At 53.9% G+C, this 22,711-nt stretch overlaps 2 protein-coding genes across 2 annotated transcripts; one reads left to right on the forward strand and one right to left on the reverse strand.

Moving 5' to 3' along the window:
• The first annotated feature begins 4,314 nt into the window (after positions 1-4,314).
• Wnt1 (Wnt family member 1) lies at positions 4,315-8,306 on the forward strand. The gene is made up of 4 exons (XM_021217265.1): positions 4,315-4,738; positions 5,291-5,544; positions 6,190-6,455; positions 6,909-8,306. Exons 1-4 carry the CDS (start codon positions 4,635-4,637, stop codon positions 7,395-7,397), a joined length of 1,113 nt encoding a protein of 370 aa, XP_021072924.1. The 5' UTR covers positions 4,315-4,634; the 3' UTR covers positions 7,398-8,306.
• Positions 8,307-18,556: 10,250 nt separating this feature from the next.
• Ddn (dendrin) lies at positions 18,557-22,711 on the reverse strand. The gene is made up of 2 exons (XM_021217325.2): positions 22,396-22,711; positions 18,557-21,992 (listed from the first exon to the last, which is right to left on the reverse strand). The coding sequence occupies exons 1-2, from the start codon at positions 22,602-22,604 to the stop codon at positions 20,069-20,071; spliced, it is 2,133 nt and encodes a 710-aa protein (XP_021072984.1). The 5' UTR covers positions 22,605-22,711; the 3' UTR covers positions 18,557-20,068.

Below are 22,711 nucleotides of genomic sequence, written 5' to 3' on the forward strand. Positions count from 1 at the left end.
GTTTCTCTGTGTAGCCCTGGCTGTCCTGGAACTCACTCTGTAGACCAGGCTGGCCTCGAACTCAGAAATCCACCTGCCTCTGCCTCCCAAGTGCTGGGGTTAAAGGCATGTGCCACCTCGCCCGGTTCATCTTTAAACATTTTAAATTAAACACAAGTGCCCCAGGAACAGTAACTAAATCTATCAGTCATTTCTTCCTTAGAGTGATTTATAGCTTAGCAGGGAAAGGCTGATAAATTCTGAGAATCAAGCTCTTTTAGAGTCAGATTCAGGGAGTATAGTCAGAAATCATACTTAAAAAGCAGAAGAGACGGAAACAAGAGGTGCCAAAAAGGTGGCAGGCCAGACCTAAAGGTCACTTTCTTTCTGTGTCAACTCTGAAAAGGGACCCCAGCCTGCTCTGCTGCATATCAGTCAGCCACTGAGCCTCTGATAATGTAGAAAGAGTATGCATAGACTTTGAGTTCAAAGGGGCTGTCAGGTCTGGGGGAGGGAGCGTGCCTCTAATCTCCTCTGGAGGGGTGGAGGCAGAGAGGTCAGAAGTTCAAGGCTAGCTAAGACCATATCTTTAATTTGAAGCCAGCCTAAGCTACATAAGACCTTCTAGCAACAAAAAAAAGCAAACAAAAACCAAAACCAAACAGACTAGAAAGATGGCTCAACATTTAAGCAGCCTGCAGAAGAGAGGGGGTTTGATTCCCAGCACACATAGTGGCTCAGGGAATCTGAAGCCCTCTTCTGGCCACTGCATGAACTACATGCACATGATACATGTGTATACATGCACACAAAATACTCAAACACATTTAAAATAATAAAAAAAAAAAAAGTCTAGCGGTGGTGGCACAGGCTAGCACTCAGGAGGCAGAAGCAGGCGGATGTCTGAGTTTGAGGCCAGTCTGGTCTACAATCCAAGTTCCAGGACAGCCAGGGCCACTCTGTCTCAGCAAACCAATAAGATCCCTCTACCCCCAAAAACAAAAAAGCAAAAAATAACAACTGGGCTTGGCTTTAGGTTCGAGATAAGATTTTACTATGTAGCCCAGGCTGGCTACACTAGAACTGGCTATGTAGACTAAGCCAGCCTCAGACTCACAGATGTCACTCACTTGCTTCTTAACTCCCAAGTGCTGGATTAATGACAGATGCTACCAAGCCTGGTGTTCCCCGGGGCTTTTTAATCCTCCTGCCTCAGCCTTCCAAGTTCTGGAACTGGCAAGCATGTACCCCGACACAGAGTTGGCCTGGGGATTATTTATTATATTTTTCATTAATTATTACTTTGTTGTTGAGATGGGATCTTTCTACATATCTCAGGGTTTGGAGCAATCTTCTTATATTTTATTGTGTGTGTGCGTGCATGTGTGTACGTGTGTGTGTACTCGTGTGCGTGTGTGAGAGTGTGTGTGTGTGTGTGTGTGCGCGCGCATGTCTGTGCATGTGTGTCTGTGCACGTGTGTGTGTGCGTGTCTGTGCATGTGTGTGTGTGCATGTCTGTGCATGTGTGTGTGTGTGTGTGTGTGTGTGTGTGTGTGTGTGTGTGTGTGTGTATTGTATGTGAGGAAGTGTGCAAGCTCACCGAGATCAAAAGACAGGTGTTTAGAGTCAGTTCTCTGCTCTCATCACACGGGCCCCAGGGATGAGACACAGCTCACCTGGCTTGCCAGCAAACACTTTCTTTCACCTGCTGGGTCTTCTTTGCTTTTTTTTGGGGGGGGGGGCTTTTGGTTTTGTTTGCTGTTGTTTTGTTCACACATTAAAAAAATTAAAAGGTTCACTTTGTAGCTTTTTGTTTATGCCCATATGCGTATTCACATTTGCGTGGGAATGCCCTTGGAGGAAGTTGGAGCAGGAGTTACAGTTATAAGCTGCCTGACGTGGGTGCTGGGAAATACACTCAGGTCCTCTGGAAGAGCAGCAAGTCCCCGTAACCAATGAACCATCTATCCATCCAGCCTACATTTAATTTTTTTTCTTATTTACTTTCTCCCTATGTCTGCATGTTCATGTGTGTGCACTGGACACTGTGTGCCTGTGGAGGTCAGAGGTCAGTCTTCTCTCCTTCCATCCAGTGAGGCTCAGGGACTCAGCTCCTCAGGCTTGGCAGCAAGTGTGTTTACCTACTCCCTTGTCCCCTTAGTCAGAGACTCTCTATGTAGCCCTGGCTGCCCTGGAACTCGCAATGTAGACCAGGCTAGCCTTGAACTCACAGAGATCCATCTGCCTCTGCCTTCCAGGTGCTGAGGTTGAAGGCTTGCACCACCACAGGCCTTGCTTTGGGTTTTTGAGAGTGTCTCCAGAATACTGGGAGGTGAAGAATAACCTTGAACTTCTGATCTTACTGACTCCTGAGTGCTGGGGTTACAGCCATGTGTCACCAATTCCTGGCTTACACAGTGCTGGAGTTCCAGACCAGGGCTTTATGCAAGCTAGGCAAACACTCTACCCCAGTCCCTGGGAATGTGGTTTTAACATGGGTTCATTATTAGCAGGGACCTGGGACTTGAAAACACTGCCATAACAAGCGTTTCCTCTGTGAAATGGAAGAGAGGAGACATATTAAGATCCTGGGGAGGGGGCGCTTCCCTGTGTGACAGTGGTGCATAATAATCAGGCTGGCAGTGCCCTCTGCATCCCACATAGGGAACAGCAGCCTGAAACTCCAAGGCTGCCATGGCCCTGAAGATCATTGGAATCAGGGGAAAGTAGAATTCACAATGGAGAGAGTTGAGGCTCTTGGATAAGAGTAGGGGCAAACGGGAGGGGGGGTTGGGAACACTGCAGAAATCTGGGAGAAAAAAAAAATCCAACGAAAATCAGAAAACACACGGAGACACAAATTTGTTATTTTTTTTCCAAAAAATAAAAACAGTTTTAGAAGATTTATTTTATGTATGTATGTGCACCTGTGTGTGCTTGGTGTCAGTAGGGTTCAGGTGGCACCTGATTCCCTGGAACTGGAGTTACAGGTGACTGTAAGCCATCACTTGGGTGCTGAGAACAGAGCCCGGGGCCTCTGGCAGTGTAGTCAGTGCTCTTAGCCACTGAGTGGTCTCTCTATTACCCCAATTATGTTCATCTTGAGCTGGGCAGTTATGGTGGCAGTGTAGGTGTAGGCCTGTAATCCCAGCAGTCACTGGACCATCATGGGTTCTACATATTAAACCTTTATGTTAGGTAGAGTCACACAGCAAGATCCAGTCACAAAGCCAGCAACAACAAAACCAAAAGGAGCCAGCTTCTTCCCGCAAGCACTCTTTCTTCTGGTCTTTGGCTCCATCTGACAGCTGGCTGTCCTATCCTTTCTGAGTCTCATTGCCAGGGAAACATGCCTGGTTCATCTTCATAACTAACACATCTAATGATAAGCACAGGTTGACTCAATGTGCCATAGGGTGACACTAGGTACCCAGGTCGACAGAATGACACCTATGAGTAGTTAATCACACACACACACACACACACACACACACACACACACACACACGCTCATGCACCCACCTGCAAACACAATTGCAACCTTCTGGACATCTCCTGTCACAGCCCCACCTCCTTCCTGATACACTGCTTTAAGTGGTGACTATAACAAAATGACTTCATGCTCTCCCTGTCCTGAGCCAAATTACACAATTATTTGGAAAGGGCTCAAAATGTCCTTCGTTAGAAGTTTCTGGATACACCAATACACAGGAGCGGGCACCCTCAGAACACATGTACACTTTGACTTAATCTCAAGGGTGACACACCCACCGACACTTACACTCCCCCTAGCCCACACAGGCAAACTGCTGGGTGCTTCTGAGTTTCTCGCTGCCACCAGCTCGGGTTGCTCAGCCTACCCCTACACCCCACGCCCGGGAATCCCTGACCACAGCTCCACCCATGCTCTGTCTCCTTCTTTTCCTTCTCTGTCCAGCCGTCGGGGTTCCTGGGTGAGGAAGCGTCTCCACAGAGTCGCTGGCTGGAACCACAACTTTCATCCTGCCATTCAGAATAGGGAAGAGAAGAGACCACAGCGTAGGGGGACAGAGGGGACGGACGGACATCGAGAGAGGACAGCCCCACCGGCGCGTGGGGGGAGGCAATCCAGGCTGCAAACAGGTTGTCCCCAGTGCATTGTCTCCGCGCCCCCTGGCGGATGCTGGTCCCCGACGGGCTCCGGACGCGCAGAAGAGTGAGGCCGGCGCGCGTGGGAGGCCATCCCAAGGGGAGGGGTCGGCGGCCAGTGCAGACCTGGAGGCGGGGGCCACCAGGCAGGGGGCGGGGGTGAGCCCCGACGGTTAGCCTGTCAGCTCTTTGCTCAGACCGGCTAGAGCCACAGCTCCGCTCGCCACTCATTGTCTGTGGTGCTGACCAGTGCGCCCTGGTGCTTTTAGTGCCGCCCGGCCCGGAGGGGCAGCCTCTTCTCACTGCAGTCAGCGCCGCAACTATAAGAGGCGGTGCCTCCCGCAGTGGCTGCTTCAGCCCAGCAGCCAGGACAGCGAACCATGCTGCCTGCGGCCCGCCTCCAGACTTTCTAGAGCCAGCCTGGGAACTCTCACCACTGCCCTCACCGCTGTGTCCAGTCCCACCGTCGCGGGCAGCAACCAAAGTCGTCAGAACCGCAGCACAGAACCAGCAAGGTCAGGCAGGCCATGGGGTTCTGGGCGCTGCTGCCCAGCTGGTTTTCTGCTACGTTGCTACTGGCACTGACCGCTCTGCCCGCAGCCCTGGCCGCCAACAGTAGTGGCCGATGGTGGTAAGTGAGCTAGTACGGGGTCCCGCTCCACTTGTCCTGGGGCAAAGAGCCAGGCACCGGCCTTACCCAGCTCCCACGCTGTGGGGATCACCAACCTACAGATCCCCCTCGTGTATTGTGACTTCACATCCAGGGTGCTCGCACCTAGAACTAGCTCTGCTGAAGTGGGGCACATCATTGGCATGCAGAAGCCCAGGTACACCAGGCTTAGAGACCATTCCCACTCCGTTTCCGCTGAGCAACAGGTCCCAACCTCGCTGTGGTGGGTGCTCAGGTGTCCCTTAGGTCTTGAACAAAAAAAAAACCAGATATTAGCTTTGAAGCGAGGTGAGAAGGGAGTGGAATTCCTAAGTATTTCAAGGTGGGCAAGGCTGCAGGTGGGGTTTCTCCTCAGGGGCTGACTTGAAGAAGAAAGGAAGAGCTAAGTAGCCATGCCTCTTCTGTCCACTCACTAGACTGGAGCTCAGGGCCAGGCAAGGACAGGGAGGTACAGCCTGTATGGTTAGGATGCAGGACCCCTGCCCCGGACTGAACCCTTATGCGACCCGCCAGGGGCATCGTGAACATTGCCTCCTCCACGAACCTGCTGACGGATTCCAAGAGTCTGCAGCTGGTGCTCGAGCCCAGTCTGCAGCTGCTGAGCCGCAAGCAGCGGCGACTGATCCGACAGAACCCGGGGATCCTGCACAGCGTGAGTGGAGGGCTGCAGAGCGCCGTGCGAGAGTGCAAGTGGCAATTCCGAAACCGCCGCTGGAACTGCCCCACTGCTCCCGGGCCCCACCTCTTCGGCAAGATCGTTAACCGAGGTGGGTGCCCAGGAAAGCGACGCTTCCGGGATTAAGGGAAAAGCAGGGTCAGCTACAGGGCATGGGCGGGCGAAGGCAGGGAAGACGTCCCAGGGTTATATGTGATCAAACTGCGGATCGCCTGGTGCCGGGCGTTTTCATAGGTCAGCACCAGGTTCTTTCCAGCCTTGCGTTGTGAGCATAATCTTTAACGTTGCTGAGCCACTGGCCCACAGAAAGGGAATTCCGGATCGTGGGCGCTGGGCGACAGCTGTTTTTCTCTAGCCTTCCTCAGAGGTGCCTGGGAAGCTGATCTCTGAGGGCTAGGGTTGTGCTTTGAACCCAGCAAAGTTTGCACTGCCAATACTAGTTTGGTCTGGTAGAGCGATCTTGGCTATGCAAATTTGTTCTACTTGGGTTCTCCCCTTGGAGCAGTTCTGCTAAGGCTCTGGGGTCTCAGTAAAGCGTAGAGAGGAGGGCATTCATGGTTCGCACGCACGCACCTGCTTTCTCTGAGAGACCTGGAGACCAGCTTTCCAGCACTTCGGTCTGCCGGGTTGTCAGTACTCCAAGGATGTTGGACTATAAGGTACCAAGTCTTCCAAAGAGGGTACTGACTTGGCCCCACTAGTTCTCTCAACTGATGCGGGGTCGCTTCACCCATAGGCTGCCGAGAAACAGCGTTCATCTTCGCAATCACCTCCGCTGGGGTCACACATTCGGTGGCGCGCTCCTGCTCCGAAGGCTCCATCGAGTCGTGCACCTGCGACTACCGGAGGCGTGGCCCTGGGGGCCCCGACTGGCACTGGGGGGGCTGCAGCGACAACATCGATTTCGGTCGCCTCTTCGGCCGAGAGTTCGTGGACTCTGGGGAGAAGGGGCGGGACCTACGCTTCCTCATGAACCTTCACAACAACGAGGCAGGGCGCACGGTAAGTCGGCGTGTCCGGAACCAGTGGCAGGGGAGAAGTAAGATAAGTGAGCAGGGACAGAGGCACAGGGAAGGGGCTTCCCGAGGGAGTAGAACTCAAGGAGGGAAGACAGAGAAGAGGTGGTGGCTGAGGGCAAAGGGGTTTCTCAGCTGATAACAGAAGTGGTTAGCAGGCTATCAACATGTGGTGTGTATTGCTATGGCTCCATTGCACACTTTTGAAAGATAAATGTGACTCGCTGGCGTGGAGCAGGGTGTGGCCGAATGTTCCTATCTCAGCGGGCCATTTTGCACTTCCTCTCTCCCTAGCTTAGTCACACCTGGACCTTGGCTGAAGTTTCCACAGCATCCACATGACCCGGGTGGAGTGGGGGTGGGGATGTATGGGTGATGGTTCGTGGGATGTTGGCTTTGACCTTTTCTTCCCTCCTCCCCTCGTCCCCTCCTTCTCCAGACCGTGTTCTCTGAGATGCGCCAAGAGTGCAAATGCCATGGGATGTCCGGCTCCTGCACGGTGCGCACGTGTTGGATGCGGCTGCCCACGCTGCGCGCTGTGGGCGACGTGCTGCGCGACCGCTTCGACGGCGCCTCCCGCGTCCTTTACGGCAACCGAGGAAGCAACCGCGCCTCGCGGGCGGAGCTGCTGCGCCTGGAGCCCGAAGACCCTGCGCACAAGCCTCCCTCCCCTCATGACCTCGTCTACTTCGAGAAATCGCCCAACTTCTGCACGTACAGTGGCCGCCTGGGCACAGCTGGCACAGCTGGGCGAGCTTGCAACAGCTCGTCTCCCGCGCTGGACGGCTGCGAGCTGCTGTGCTGTGGCCGAGGCCACCGCACGCGCACGCAGCGCGTCACGGAGCGCTGCAACTGCACCTTCCACTGGTGCTGCCACGTCAGCTGCCGCAACTGCACGCACACGCGCGTACTGCACGAGTGTCTATGAGGCGCCGCGCCTCCGGAACCACTCTCTTCCAGTTCTCAGACACACTCGCTGGCCCTGATGTTTACCTACCCTAGCGCGTCCAGCCACAGTCCCAGGGTTCATAGCGATCCATCTTTCCCACCTCTTACCTGGGGACTCCTGAAACCACTTGCCTGAGTCGGCTCGAACCCGTTTGCCATCCTGAGGGCCTTGACCCAGCCTACCTCCCTCCCTCTTTGCGGGAGACGCCTTTTGCACTGTCCCCCAATTTGGCCAGAGGGTGAGAGAAAGATTCTTCTTCTGGGGGTGGGGAGGTCAGCTCGTGATGGTGTTGTGGTTCCTGGTGACCTCTCTGGGTATCACCTTTCCTTGTCTCTCGGGTCCCTATAGGTCCCTTGAGTTCTCTAACCAGCAGCACCTCTGGGCTTCGAGGTCTTTCCCCTCCCACCTGTAGCTGAAGAGTTTCCGAGGTGAAAGGGCATGAAAAGCTGTGAGGACGTGGAAAAGGAGGTTGCTGGACCCAGCAGGAAAACCCTCCATTCTCCTTGTCTCTGCCTTGGAGCCATTGAACAGCTGTGAACCATGCCTCCCTCAGCCTCCTCCCACCCCTTCCTGTCCTGCCTCCTCATCACTGTGTAAATAATTTACACCGAAAGTAGGCCGCAGAGCCACGCGTTCGGTTATGTAAATAAAACTATTTATTGTGTGGGGGGGTTCCAGCCTGGGTTACAGAGACCACCCTCACCCCACCTCACTCCTCCTCTGTTCTGCTCTCCAGTCCTTTTGTTATCTGGACCTTTTCTCTTTTACCCAGCTTCTCAAAGATGCCCTTGCCCACCGGATCAGTATTTCCTTCCACTGTAGCTATTACTGGCTCCTCGCCCCCATCAATGTAGTATCTTCCTCTGAGGAATAAAATATCTATTTTTATCAATGACTTTGGTCCTTGAATTCCGAACATAGCATGGTTTGCAATGTCCTCTTCCTCTCCAATGGACTTCTCTTCTTGGAGCCAAACAGAAGAGATGGAGTTGTTGAAGACCTCTTTTCCAGGGCCTGAGAGAGGACCCTTGAGATCCTGACCCTTGGATGACCCTAAATGAGACCAACTAGGGATCCAGGTCTCCTGAGGGAAAAACCTGCTCAGGAGCTCCTGCAGGGCGCTACCTCCTGTTCTAGCAGCAGCTGGTTAAGTGATGAGGACAAGCGTGTCACCTGATGGGGACTCACCACACCAACAGTCCAGCTCTCCTAGTGTGAGAGCTGGGGAGACAGCAGCAATGAAAGGAGAGCCATGACCAGGTCCTGACAAAGGGTGTCATTGCCCCTGGGGAGGCTATCATCCTCCTTTGCAGTCTAAGCTTTGAGCAGTGGAAGGCCCGCCTCTTATACTCTTCCTGGAAATACTTTATTAGCACCCCAGCCCTAACCTACAGGTAAGGGACATCCAGGGACAAGTCATGTGTTGGAGCTGGAGAGATGGCTCAGAGGTTAAGAGCACTGACTGCTCTTCTAGAGTTCCTGAGTTCAATTCCCAGCAACCACATGGTGGCTCACAACCATCTGTAATGGGATCTGAGGCATTCTTGTGGTGTGTGTCTGAAGACAGCTACAGTGTACTCATATAAATAATAATAAATAAGTAAATAAATAAATAATATTAAAGAAAAGTCATGGGTTAACAGTGGGCCCTAGACCAGAACCAGAAAGCTTAAAGATGCTCACAGGAAAGAAGAGCAGAAAGCTTAGCCTCCAGACAGGGGTAAGGCTTAGAGCTCAATCAAAAGAAACCTCAAGCGTGATTGGTCCACAACCAAATCAGTAAGCTAACCACACCCACAAAGAACCAGAATGAGGAGTCCTTGTGATTCCTTATGAACCTGCAGGCCACCTCTGTGCTTGCAGTCACCACTCAGTAGGAAAAGAATCCTGTTCACAGTACTAAGCCTGATGCCAGTCATTTCTTCCTCCCTTCCTTGTCCAACCATAGCCTTAGCCCTGACTCAGGGAACACTAACCCTTTCTAAACTCCTATACCTGACCTTCATCATAGCCCCTTCCCACAAGAAAGGACCTGAAAGGCATTGACAGAAGCTACAGAGGACCCCCACCTTCCCAAGAGCCATAACCGGTCTCAATCAACTCAGAGTTTCTTCTTCCCAGAATCCTTTGTTGCCTTTGCCGCTGCAGGCTATCACCTCTGGGGGATGGGGGGGGGAGAGGCAGGGGTGAACTCTGACCCCTGTTGTTTTTTGGACTCTGTGAGTGGGTAGAGAAGTAGATTCAGGGCCTGCTCGAGCCTGCAGTGACATTTCCTTCCCTTTCTCTCCACTGGCAAAGCTAGCACCGGCTCAGTTCTGATGAGTGGATCCAACCTGGGACACTGGATCTCTAAAAGGTTCTGAGTTTCCAGTGATCATCATCCAGCAGACTTAGTCCTAACTCAAGCTGAGCTATTAGCCCCTCAGCACTCCCAAAATAAGAAGTTACTGGGCTGTCCCAGGGTACAAACGCAGGTGTGTGTGTGTGTGTGTGTGTGTGTGTGTGTGTGTGTGTGAGTGAGTGCTACAGTGTATAAGCTTGGGCTGCTGTAACTCAATGCCCAGTGTTAAGGAGAAGCAGCAGAATGGAGGAACCAAACCATCTCCCACCAATCTCACCCAAATCCTAACCCCAGGAACCTGGAAACTGGGGTGCTGAGCAGAGGTGCCTTGCAGGAGTTGGAAAAAGAGCAACCCCCACTTTTGCCCCTAACTAGGTATTTGACACATCTCTTGTCTTCTGTCTTCTCAGTCCCATTTGCCCTGCTTGACCCTTAATTGAGAATATTCAAATATCCATTGTTGTTGTCGCTTAAGGAGGTGATAGTCTTCAAATGACATAGTGTCTGTGACAGCTTGGGTTGTGTGGCTACTGGTACCTTTTCTGTACCAGCCTTCTGTCAAATGCTAGCAGTGCAATGATCTACAAGCGAGAGGTCCAGCCAGGGACTCAACCAGGCCAACAAACACTAACAGAGGCACACAGGGAAAGACCCTCGGTGTGCACAGGAGAGCCTTCAGCAGGGTAAGCGCCCTTCTCTTCCAGGAGCTGGAACTTGAAAGAAGGGTGCCATGGGAAAATGAAGAATAAAGCCAGGGCCCAACACAGCATGCACAAATAGAAGGAAACACTTCAGATAAAAGTGCTGGAAATGCCGGGCCTGGTGGCGCATGCCTTTAATCCTAGCACTTAGGAGGCAGAGGCAGGTGGATTTCTGAGTTCGAGGCCAGCCTGGTCTACAGAGTGAGTTCCAGGACAGCCAGGGCGATGCAGAAAAACCCTGTCTCAAAAAAAACAAAACAAAACAAAATGCTGGAAATGTGTGGTGTGATGGTAGAGCATGTGTAAGGTGGGCTGGATCCCCAGCAGGGGTGGGTGTAGGGATGGAGGGGCAGGTGAAGGGGCTGTGGGGTCTACAAGTGTTCCCTAGGAGCTGAGGACTCTCTTGTCATGATTACCTGTGTTGTCTGCACTGCCCTCTCAACTGGATCAGTAAGGAAGGGGGGGCGTACCTAGAAAGAGTCTCAGGGCTCAGAACACAAGGCGCTGGCCATAAGATAATGAATGTCATCCGAAATATGCCTGACGCACCTTCCTGAGGCTTCCACCCACTCTTGATCTTCAGATGCCATGCAAATACACACCACACTGGGGACAGGGACCCTGGTCACAGAGCTGACCTCAGTCAGAGCTGCGGGGACTGAGTCCTGAAATATCCCAGGGGTGGCTGGCGGAAAAGCTGAGAGGACCGAGACAGCCAGCGGGGCTGCACGGTCCCTAGGGGGTCAGCACTGAACACCCCGGACACTGGCATCTCGGAAAAACCCTGTCAGTGGTAACTGCAAATACCAGAGAGTCCGGCCACCCTCCCCTACGGCCCCAGGCAGGCTCAGTCCTCGGCCCCAGGGAAGAAAATAACAAAACGAGGAGAAAATAAGCTGTTTGGCTGTGGTATGAGCAGGAATGTCCGTGCAGAGCTGCCCACCAACTCACCCTTACTCAGTCTTTCCACACCATGCCAGGGCCAGGCATGAGACAGACCACCCCCTTGCCCCCTCCCCCGTCTGGGCTAAAAGCAGACACACTGGGTTGGTGAGAGAGCAGCAGGTTATAAATATGCCCAGGGAACTGCCGCCAACTCGCTCTCCTGTCATCCCCTGGGAGGGGGTAGGGTGGGGTGGCACCTAAGGAGGAGCCAGGGCTGCCCTATTCCATGAGGCCCAGGGAGAAGCGGAGCTTCCAACCAGATGCTGAAATATTTATTAATTTTTTTCCTTTCCCTTTCCCAGGTGAATTGCCACCTTTGACTTGTGCCCTGGACTTTTGTCTACCCCACCCTCACTGGTATATGGCCCATATGTCCAGCGCGAAAGGGCTCAAAGCCCTGGGCCATTTCTTTAGACCCTCAAGAAAATAGCTGGCTTCTTCATTCACTCACTGAGCGGACATAGTGGGGTGTGCGCGTGCACCTGCAGTCACTTGACCGGTGCATGCGCACGCTACTCCTGGGGGATCGCACCAGCTCCAGCCTCTGTTCTGCATGCTGTGCCTTTAACCTGGCAACCTCCCAGGGGAAGAGAAGGGAAAGGAAGGGTGCTATCCAGCACTAGTACTGTGCCAGAGTAGGTTATATGAGAGGCTGAGAATAAGATCCCTGAATATACTGTCCCCTTTGCTTTTCCTGGTGGATACGATCTTTCTCTTCCTCTCTTCCTAACCATCCAACCGTCCAACCTCCAACCGTGACTGCTGTGTACCAACACGTAGGAAGGGATGTTGAGGGTACCAACCAGGCTACTAGAGCGTCCTGCCTCCCTGACACTTGCTAAGTAGGTGCCCATCTAAGGCAAAAGGGGCAGCCCTCCTCTTCCAGGGCTGAACCCCTCCCTTCTCCCTCCTCCCTATTAATCCTCGGAAGTGAAGGGGCCGTCCCTGGCGGCCCTTCAGCCCTATTGTGGCCCCTCGCCCTCCTCGGCTGGCGTCTAATTAACTCCTCCTGCCCCTGGTTTTGTGTGCCCCCCTTACTCCACCTTGTCGGCCCCGCCTCTCCGCTCGGTCCGCTCCCCCCGACGGACATTCCAGTCAGGCCGGGCCAGTGTGCCAGGGCAACCAGGGCCAGACCGAGGCCTAATCCCCCCTCCGCCCGGCCGGGCTCAGGGAGCCCCACTCACCTCCCGGCTCTCTAAGGGCTGCTCGGCTCTGCTGTGGCGGAGACACACAATCAGGACAAAGGCGCAGCCCCCAGGGGGCTAACTCAGCCTTCACGCCCAGGTTGTGCGGCATTTGGGGAGTTTAATGAATTGTCCATCACGCCTTTCAGGACCCGCCCGTCAGCCTGGATTAATCTTCGGAGCCCTGGTGGGGCAGGAGACACTAAGCCTGTATTTATTACTCTCCCATTGTCACTAATTGAGGTAATTATCTGTGACTCTGGCCTGGCCAACAATGCCGCATTCACTCCCGGGACCTCGATGGGCCTGGCTCCCACTCTCGGCACCAACCCTCCCTCCCTTCCTCTCTAAAACGCGCCAAGGGCCAAGATGGGCCCTGGAGCATGTTGGGAAAGTGGACAACGTTCCACAATGTTCCACCTTCAAGTAGTGTCTCCCAAAACCACCACCACTATGGACCTGTGTTGAGAAGAAACCTAGGTCTCCTAAAGTTGGTGAGAGAAGAGCGCACACAGGCTTGACCCGTAGAAACCGCAGGCCACAGCCAGCCTGGCACACTTCATTTCTGGGGAAATGGCACCAAGGTCTCACGGGGCCTTTCACATGTCCCTGTAGCCTACAGGACTCTGGAGTGCTAGGAGGCACATACTATTCCCTGCTAGATGCGCTCTGAAGAGGTTCTGGAAGCTTCTGGAAGCGGGAAGCTACCAGAGTTGCCAGAGCGGCTGAAGTTGGAGAAAGTTAGACGGAACAGGAGAACAGGAAAGGGTGCATCAGGGAGCAGAAAGGCAGGATGCTGAAGCATCCTGGGAAGAAACAACATTCCCCAGAGAGTCAGAACATTCCCCAGAGGCCACACCAATGTGACCATTAATTAGTGTCATGCAACAAGCTGGAGAAAAACCCAATTTAGAGTAGATGTCATAGGAAGATGGCCTTCTGGGTCGAGGGAATAGTCCTGGAAAACGTGTGTGTGTGTGTGTGTGTGTGTGTGTGTGTGTGTGTGCGCGCGCGCGCGCGCGCATGCACGCATGTGATGTGTGTATGCATATGGTATGGTATTGTGTATACATGTATGTGTGTGAACTCTTGTGTGTGTGCTTGTGTGATGTGTGTGTTTAAGATACAGTAAAGAAGGGTAGACTTGGATGAGACTTGATTTTGAGATTCTTGGTGGCAGAAATTATGTTTTGGGTCACTGTTATTTTTATAAGATCCTAGTATTTTACCTCGAATGCCAGGCTATATGAGGCCTGTCCTTGCACAACAGTTGCGATCTGTCAGATCTTCTCTTAAATGTCTGTTCTCGGGCTCTTCGTTTACCTAGTTCTTGGTAAAAAGAGATGTCTAGAGCATTCCTGGACAGTCCTGTCCCTGATGGGCAACTGACCAGCTGAAGCTCCTGGTAGAGCTCAGAGCTAAAGTTCGAACAGCGCCACCTCGTGGTAAATCTTGGGGAGCTTCTGGAGACACTAGCTAGGAGGATAGAGCCAGAGGCTGCAGGGGCTCAGGCTGGACAGCAGCCATCCTCCTTCACAGCTGCGCTGTTGTCTTCACAGCTTTTATTTTAAATCGTCCCTCCATGATTTGAAGTAATGTATCGTGCACCCCGGGCTGTCATCAAGTTTTCCATTTGCTGAAGATAACGGTGAATACCAGATCCTTTTGCCTGAGTGCTAGGACTTGCGGGGTTACCATGCCCAGTTTATAGAGTTCTGGGGATCAACTATGGGGCTTTGTGAATATTAGATGAGTTTCTATCAACTGAGTTACATCCCCCTGCTTCACTTCCCCTTTCTTACACAATCCTTTTTGGAGGTGTTTTCCATGCTAAGATTTAGTGGCTACAGAGTCAAACATGTAAATCAATGTATGTAAATCATATTCTAGTACCAAAGCGCAACCAAGTCAACAAAGATGCCAGGCGTGGTGGCACATGCCTTTCCTCACAGCATTTGGGAGGCAGAGGCGGGTGGCTCTCTGGGAGTTCTCAGGTAGCTTGGCTTAAATAGAGGGTTCCAGGTGAGTCGGGGCTGTGTGGTGAGACCCTTCTCTGATACGGTCCTATCCTCACTAAACCACACCACACCAACCAACCAAAAAGAGAAAGCTCAGCGAAGGTCACGGTGGAGAATCAGGGAAGATACCCCCAGCTCAAAGCTCTCTGACGTCACTCTTTTGATTCTTCTCACGAACGCTCCTGTGTTTCTTTAGCCAGAGGTAGAGCCTCATTGCTTTTCCCATGTTGCCTTGGGATTCCTGGGCTCAGGGGGTTTCCCACCCACAGCCCACCATGTAACCGGGACTACAGGTGTGTGCGTCTGCCCCAGTGAAGGTCAGATGCTTTACTCTCGCCTTTAGTAACCTCTTCGTGACCAATTCCTCTTTCTTACCCAGGGCCTTGTTCCCTGTGGAATTCATATGTCTTCTCACATCCTGGATGCATCTGTTTCCTCGTCTTTGTGAGAACTACCTCAAACATCCCCTCTTCAGCTTTCCCTTGGCAGAGTGACCTTGCCTCTCCCAACTCTTGGAATGCTTTGCTGGCCATCCGTGTATGCAGTAGACCAGGCTTCCACCTGCCTGAGGACACAGGTTAGGTGTCTTTGCCATCCTTGTCAGCACCAGATAGGACATTATATGCCCTCATCAAATGATGAATAAGTGGATTCATGGATGAAGAAGTAGATGCACGGATAGATGGATATGGAGAGGCACTCGAATGGATGATAGATGAGATGTGGATAGATCAGTAAGTGCATAGGTAGGATACATGGATAGATGCATGCATGGATAGAAAGGATAGATAGGTGAGTGGGTGGATGGGTAGATGGATGATTGGATGGAAGGATGGGTGGATGGAAGAATGGGTGGATGGATGGATGATGGATGGATGGATGGACGGACAGACAGACGGGTGGATGGATGGATGAATGGATGGATAGATGGATGAATGAATGGGTGGATAGGTGGATGACTGGATAGATGATTGGATGGATGACTGGATGGATGGATGGGTGGACGGACAGATGGATGGGTGGATGGTGGATGGATGACTGGATGGAGGGATGGGTGGATGGATGACTAGATAGACGATTGAATGGATGACTGAATGGGTGGATGGATGGATGGGTAAATGAATGGGTGGATGGATGGATGGATGGATGGATGGATGAGTGGATGGAGCATCCATCCACAGATGACTTTCTTTTTTCTTTTCGGTTTTTCGAGGCAGGGTTTCTCTGTATAGCCCTGGCTATCCTGGAACTCACTCTGTAGACCAGGCTGGTCTCGAACTCAGAAATCCGGCTCCCTGTGCCTCCCGAGTGCTGGGATTAAAGGCGTGCGCCACCACGCCCGGCTACAGATGACTTGCATATCCTAGTTAATACAATGTGATTCAAAGAAGGAAGCCTACCCCATGACATGCCATGAAGAGGCAGGAACACCCCTCCTTTAAATTTTCCTCTCTATGTGCACCGTTGGAGACATGTCTCCCAGAGGCATTTGTGGATATGTCCCACTCCCTGAGTCCAAGTGAAAGAGGTGCCCTCTCTGTGCTTTCCTGTCCTCCTCCCACTTCTTTCCATAAAACATCGGAAGGGTTCACAAATTTGAATGTTGGCCTTGCAGAGGCGCCGCCACGCTAATCTCTCCATTGCTCCAAATTTAGTGTAACCGTGAGCTCCCCAAAGGTAGAAGGTGTGCCTCGATGTCCCTGGCACACAGGGTTAGTGGGCAAGTAGAACACTAGCCTGTCCTCAGCAGACACTCTGTGCTCACACCCCAGGACCCTGCATTGAGCAGCTCTCCTCTCTTGCAAACACACCCACATCGCTGATCTCTTTGATGTCCCAGTTACAGCTCTTGGGTTCCTCGCCCATTTGTCAGGGGGAGGCTCAGGACACCTCAGAGCTCTCCCAAGTCTAAAAAGGGCAGGGTTCCTGGCTCCCTTAATGCTTTATCAAGCATAACAGATCTCTGGGGCAGAAAATGTTCCCAGGAAGAACTTAGCTGTGGGAAGAGTCATGGGGTCCCCTGCTAACCTAAGATCTGTTGCCCCCAACAGAGCAGCCCTCCAGGACCTGCTGTCTTTTTTCCTGATCAAGGGGGCAGTTCCAGGGTGGGGGGCGGTTGTACCCTCCTTCAGAAGGCTGGGTGGCTGGCAGACACAGCTAGATTTAGAAGTCATTTTCACAGCAGGGAGTCGCTAACTTGCCACCCACAGGGCCCCATGGGGCCTAAGATACTACTTACCAGGGTCTGGCCCTGAAACCTGCAGACACTCCTCTCATTCTCTCCCAGAACTTTGGCAGCTGGTTCCGACTCTATCCTTGGCAAGCTCTGGAAGAAGGCACATGTTGCCCTGACACCCTAAATACCCAAAGGTTCCCCCCCCACACACACAACACAAAATGGGTGGTTGTTACCTAACCTAGGATATGTCTTTTTCAATGCTGGGGACCAAACTCAGGGCTGAGCACATTCTAGTCACACATGAGTACTACCACTGAGCCACAACCCCAACCCCGTTCCCAAGGGATTGTACTCCCCTCCCTCACTTCTTTTTCTTTTTTAGGAGACAGAATCTTGCTGGGCTGAACTGGGATAGGCTGGAATTTGCTGGGTAAACCAGGCTGGGCTCACACTTGTGACCATTTTTCTACCCCTGACTCCAGTTTACAGGAAAGTGCTGCCATGCCTGGCTTCCTTCTCTCTCTCTCTTTTTTTTTTTTTTTTTTTTTTTTTTTAGATTTATTTATTTATTATATGTAAGTACACTGTAGCTGTCTTCAGAGACTCCAGAAGAGGGCGTCAGATCTTGTTACAGATGGTTGTGAGCCACCATGTGGTTGCTGGGATTTGAACTCTGGACCTTCGGAAGAGCAGTCGGGTGCTCTTACCCACTGAGCCATCTCACCAGCCCCCTTCTCTCTCTTCTTAATATGTATGTTTTATTTTGCCTGGATGGCGTGCAGCTCATTATGTAGACCAGGCTGGCCTCGAACACCCAGAGACCCACCAGCCTCTCTTCCTTCTGAATGCTGAGATTAAAGGAGAGCGCCACCAATCGGGCTTGGGCTTCTTTCCCTAATTTTTATCTATAAGTCACTTCCTCTGTGAACTCTCCCTAAAGTTAGGACCTCCCTTGACTGACTCTTCCTAGAACTTAACACAATCTCCCTCACTGTCAGGCAGGCTTTGCCATTTCTGCCCTTGAGCCCAGCCCAGAGTCGCGTTCCTAGGAAGCACTCAGTAAATGCTAGGTTTTGCTTGGCAGCAGAAAGGACTGCATTGGACGTGGTAAGACCTTTGATATCTTTGATCTTTGCCCAGGGTGACCGGGCTTCCTTGGCCTCCTCCACCAAGAGCAACAGGAAATGTGTAGGTTACAGACAGGATCGCAGGTGAATGAATATTCCTGCTGAGCTCTGACCAGTGAACGCCCCTAGAGTTGGGAAACCCGAATAGGAGACCCTCCTCTGCTAAGTCGAGGCCAGCTGTGGCTGTGGTCTGGGAGCCCTGCCCACTCTGCGTCCTGCCTTTGAGACTCTCTGGGTATGATGTCGAGCTAATTGGAGGCTAAAAGCCTGAGTGGTTTGAGAGCGGTCTAAAGAGTTGCGGGAGTTAGAGTTAGCGGGAGTAGGGACAGAGGGACTGGTTCGACCTGGCGACTGAGTCTGGGTGAAGCCCCCGCTCCTGCCCAGCCGGAGGCTAAATTTACCTAGACTGACTCAGCCCTTGCCCGGAATGAGAGGGGGGAGTGCACCGGGGCAGAGGGAAGAGCCGGCAGGGGTGGGACTGGGGGGCAAGGAAGGGAGAGTCCCAGCCAGGGAACAGGGTGGACTAGAAGTTTCCACCAGAGAGGGGTCCTCCTCCCCCTCACAACGAGCGGGAAGAAGTCAAGAAGCCCTGAGGGAGGGACACAGTGGGGGATAGGTCAGCGAAAGAGAGTCCAGAGCTGCATAAAGGGACGAGTAGATTTATTGGGCGCCCACTATGTGCCAGGCACTGTGCAAGACGCCTTATATACATTACCTCATTAAATCCTCACAACAACCCTGCGAGGTAGGTGTTTATAAACCCCCATTTGACAGATGAGGAAACTGAGGCTCAGGGAGGTGAAGTGATTTGGCCAAGGTCACATGGCTAATAAATGGCAGACACAGAGGAAGTGCCCAGGGTTGGAAAGAAAGAAAAGAAAAAAAGAAGAAGAAGAAAGGCTTAAATGTCAGTCTCAAGCCGGTTGGCGTGGATTAATACAAAGAAGAGCTCGGCGCGCCCCAGAAGTCTGGGAGGCCGGAGGCCTGCTCCCGGCCCCGCGCGCGGTTTGGAGGTGTCAAGGCAGGAAACCGGCGCCCGGTAACTAGGGATCCAGATAACTGGCAGTGCTGGTGTAGGGGCACTCGAGCACCAGCAACCGGGGGAATCCGCGACCTGCGCGCGCCCCGTAGTGGCTACAGCGAGTATCACACCCCGCACCGTCTGCTGAAAAATCCTCCTTCCTCCTCGCCTGGCTGTTTTCCTTGGAGAGACACAGAAATTGTCAGGGTCCTATCCGGTGGGCGATGCGGTCTGCGTGGAAAATCCCGGTAACACTTCAGAGCGTCACTAAGGACACGGAGATGGAGGAAATAGGGGAAGGCCTAAAAGTGTCCCAAGCTGATTCATTGGCTACCTTCCCTCTCCAGCTTGGGCCACAGCAGGCCACAGCAGGCCAGAGGCAGTGATAGTGATCCTACTCGGCTGTGGGAGCACTCACTCACCTAAACTGGGGAAACTGGAATAGAAGCCCTTTGTCCGTTTAAATCTGAAAATCTTGAAATCTGAAAATCTGAAAATCTTCAGAGCTGAGGATGGCCGAGGTGGGTAAGAACCCTCAGACTCTACTAGCCTATTCACAAAATCCTAGGGACAAAAGAATGGGAGGCAGAAAGCGCTCGTTTTACATTTACAGAAGTCCGGGATGCCGGGGGCGCAAAAAATAGTTACTCTGCGGTCCACCAGCTAGGTCAGTGGCAGAGTTGGAATTGAAACTGGAGTTGTAACATCAAAGAGAGCCCTCTCACCAGGTTGCTGGTTGTGTGTATGCATTCATTTCTTCTCTGCCCAAAGTCCCTCTGTCTCCTCCACTCGGTCACTAGGTTCAAGGTCTCTTCATTACTTTTTCTCTCCTGTCAGGGACACTGCCCTGACCATCGCAGCCACCATTCCTGCCCCTTTGCTTTGTCTGTCTGAACAGTTCCACACCGAATGTAGCAGGTGTGGGGGGCCCACCCTCACTTTCCCTGAAACTAACCCTTGAGTTGGTGATCGCTACCTTCCCTCGTTCCTCTCCTCTCCTCTCCTCTGTTTCAAGTGTGGGAACAGGTATAGGTGGAAAAGAAGAAAAGGAAGCAAACGAAGCCTGGAGAAAGAGAGAGAAGTGAGCCCAAGGGTGGATGGGCTAAGCCACACGAGAACAAAGAGGGGCATCGCTCACTCCCTCTCTCTATTTCCCTGTGGCGTTTTCCTGGTGTCCTCCTGGACGAGGCCTTCCTCGGTTTGACTGATGACATCTACAATCTCCTGGATACTGTCGCTCAGCCCTGGTGTCTTCCCGCCTTCCCTGGGCCGGGTGTTCCCAAGCGCAGGCAGGGTCCTCTCATTCCGCCAGGAGGCGCCTGGGGCGTCTGTGTCGCTTCCATCAGAAGAGCCACTATGGACGCTGAGATCCTCGGCTTCGTCTGAGTCCGAATCTGGGGCGGTGTGGCGGCGGATTCGGGACACGGCTTCCCGCAACGCACCGGCGTAGGGCCCTGGAGTCCGCGCCCAGCCCCCGCCCGCGCGCCGCGGGACCCCAGCCGCTTCTGAGCCCTTCAAGCTGCCCGCGCATCCCGGAGCCGCTGGGCTTAAGGTCGGGTGCTCTGGGCTACCTGGCTGCTTGGGGGCGTCTCGCGGGTTCACTTCGCCGACAAGGAACCCCAAACCGCTGGAGGAGCGCTCCTCCAAAGAAGAATCCCCCTGCTGTCCGACCTTAGCCTCGCACTCGCGACCCTCGCTCGGTTGGTTTAAGACTCGACTGCTCAACAGTCGCTTTTGGCAAACTGAAGGGTTGGCAGCGGCCCCCTCGCCCTCCTCCTCGTGACAGGGCTTGGGTTGCCTGAGGCTGTCGCTCACACTGCACGACTCCCCAGAGGGCACGAGTTGACCCTGCTGGGTTGGAGGGGTCGGAACGTACTGGGACTTTATCACCACGCATGTGGCGTCAATGACAAAGATGCCCTCTCTACCAGTGGGACCTCGGGAAATGCGGGGCAGGGTGTGGGCACGGCGGGTCACCTTCCAAACTTCCAGGGTCTCGTGTTCTGCCCCCTCTCTTTGACCCAGGGACTCTTTCCACCCGGTGCCTCCAGGAGCCCAGGGTCTAGGGAGAGTCTGGCTGTACCTAACTGGAGGCTTTTTAGGGGAGGCAAGCCAACACGTGGGAAGCCATGTCTGCTCACTTCCTTCTTTCCCTTTCCTTGACCCCCAGAGGTGCTGCCTGGACCTGGGAACAGGACGAGGTGGGCTGCTGATCGCCGACCCAGAGAGAGCTGCGTCCGTGCCTGGACTGGCAGTCGTTTTGCCTAGGGAATGACTGTCACCAGCATTGTTCAGGCCAGCAGCAGCTAGGCCTGAGCTTTTCTCTATGGCCCCTTTGCAAGACTCTGGCCTAGCTCTGGCTGCTGCACAGCCTGGAGCTCCTCCTAAGAGTCCCCGTCCCTGTCTGAGACCCCAAGCTCCTAGAACATCCCGGTAGATTCGAGGATCCAGCCTCTTCTTCGTGCGCCCTCCCTCTGTCCTGGTGGTGGCTTGAACTGGGGCTGATGAGGTGGGCGCCCGGGAGAGCTCCGGGCCTCGCTTAGTCCCCAGGGTCCTGTGGGGACCTTCATAAGAAGGTGGAGCCACATAGGGTGGCGGCCGGTCCCAGCGGCGCCTTGGGGCTGTGCCTGCAGCGCCTCTCAACAGCAGGTGAGCCTCGTAGCTAGGGGGCCCTGGCCTTCTGCCTCCCCATGGCCCCGCCCATGCAACCCCTGGGTCACTCTGCGGGAGCACGGATGGTCGGGGCAGTCGCCCCACCTGCCCGAAGCGCTCTGGTCTGGAGAAAACTGGAAACCCTGTAGGTTGGGCCGCCCGAAGGGCGTTCCGGGGCTCTGGGCGGAGCTGACCTAGGGGACTCCGTCGGGCCCCGCCAGCCTTGCGCCTTTTTCTCTCGGTCTCCTTGGCCTCCCGCTCCTGCGACGCCGCCTTTCTTTTCTCTTGTTCCCGGGCTCGGACCTCGGCGGGGGGCCCCGCCCGCCAGTTGGTCGCCTCCTGCAGCACCCTGGAGGCCCAGGGTCGGCGGGGTGGCGGCTCAGGGGATCCCGGGCGCAGCCTACACCTGGGACAATGAGCAGGAACCCAGGTGAGCAGTTTGCGGGGACAGAGAGCCGAGGTCCGGGGAGCTGGGAGCACTGGAGACCACTTGGGGCAGCCATGTGGGAGGGTTCGTGTGAGTGTCTGAGCGAGTGCACGTGCGTATATGTTAGGGCTGAAGTCGAAATGAGACTCCTCGCCATCTCTCCATGCACACTTTAACAGCGACTGCCCCATCTCACCGCCTGCCACTAGCACTCCTGTCCCCCTAAACAGCGCTCAAAGATTCAGGCCCCAGTCCTCGACGAGTGGGGGGAGGGAGGCGCGGGAAAGAGAAGGGGACAGCAGTAATCGCTGGTGCCAGCGGGGAGGTCTCGACCCCACTTCCCGCCCCACCACTTGCTACCCCTCACCCCTCCTTCACTCACGTGCGGCTCTGGGGCCCACGGGCCCAGTAGCTGGCCTGGATGTCCATGGACTGTCGAGAAGGAGCGCGACGACTATAATGACAGGAAATAGTCTTCACTTCAATCACCAACAGCTTGGACTTCTGCACCCAGAGGCAGCTGCTGGACTCCTCATCCTGGAGCTCCCGGGGGCTGTCGGGCCCCTCGGAGAATAACGGGCCATCCAGCATCCTGCCCCACCCCACCCCGGCCCCCCACCCTCCCACCCGCCCCGTGAGCCCCCTCCCAACCCAGGGAGCCGGCGCCCACTGCAGAGCGGCAGGCCCAGGGACTGGCA

Source organism: Mus pahari, chromosome 17 (assembly GCF_900095145.1).
Source record: "Mus pahari chromosome 17, PAHARI_EIJ_v1.1, whole genome shotgun sequence".
In the NCBI taxonomy this organism is placed as follows: domain Eukaryota; kingdom Metazoa; phylum Chordata; class Mammalia; order Rodentia; family Muridae; genus Mus; species Mus pahari.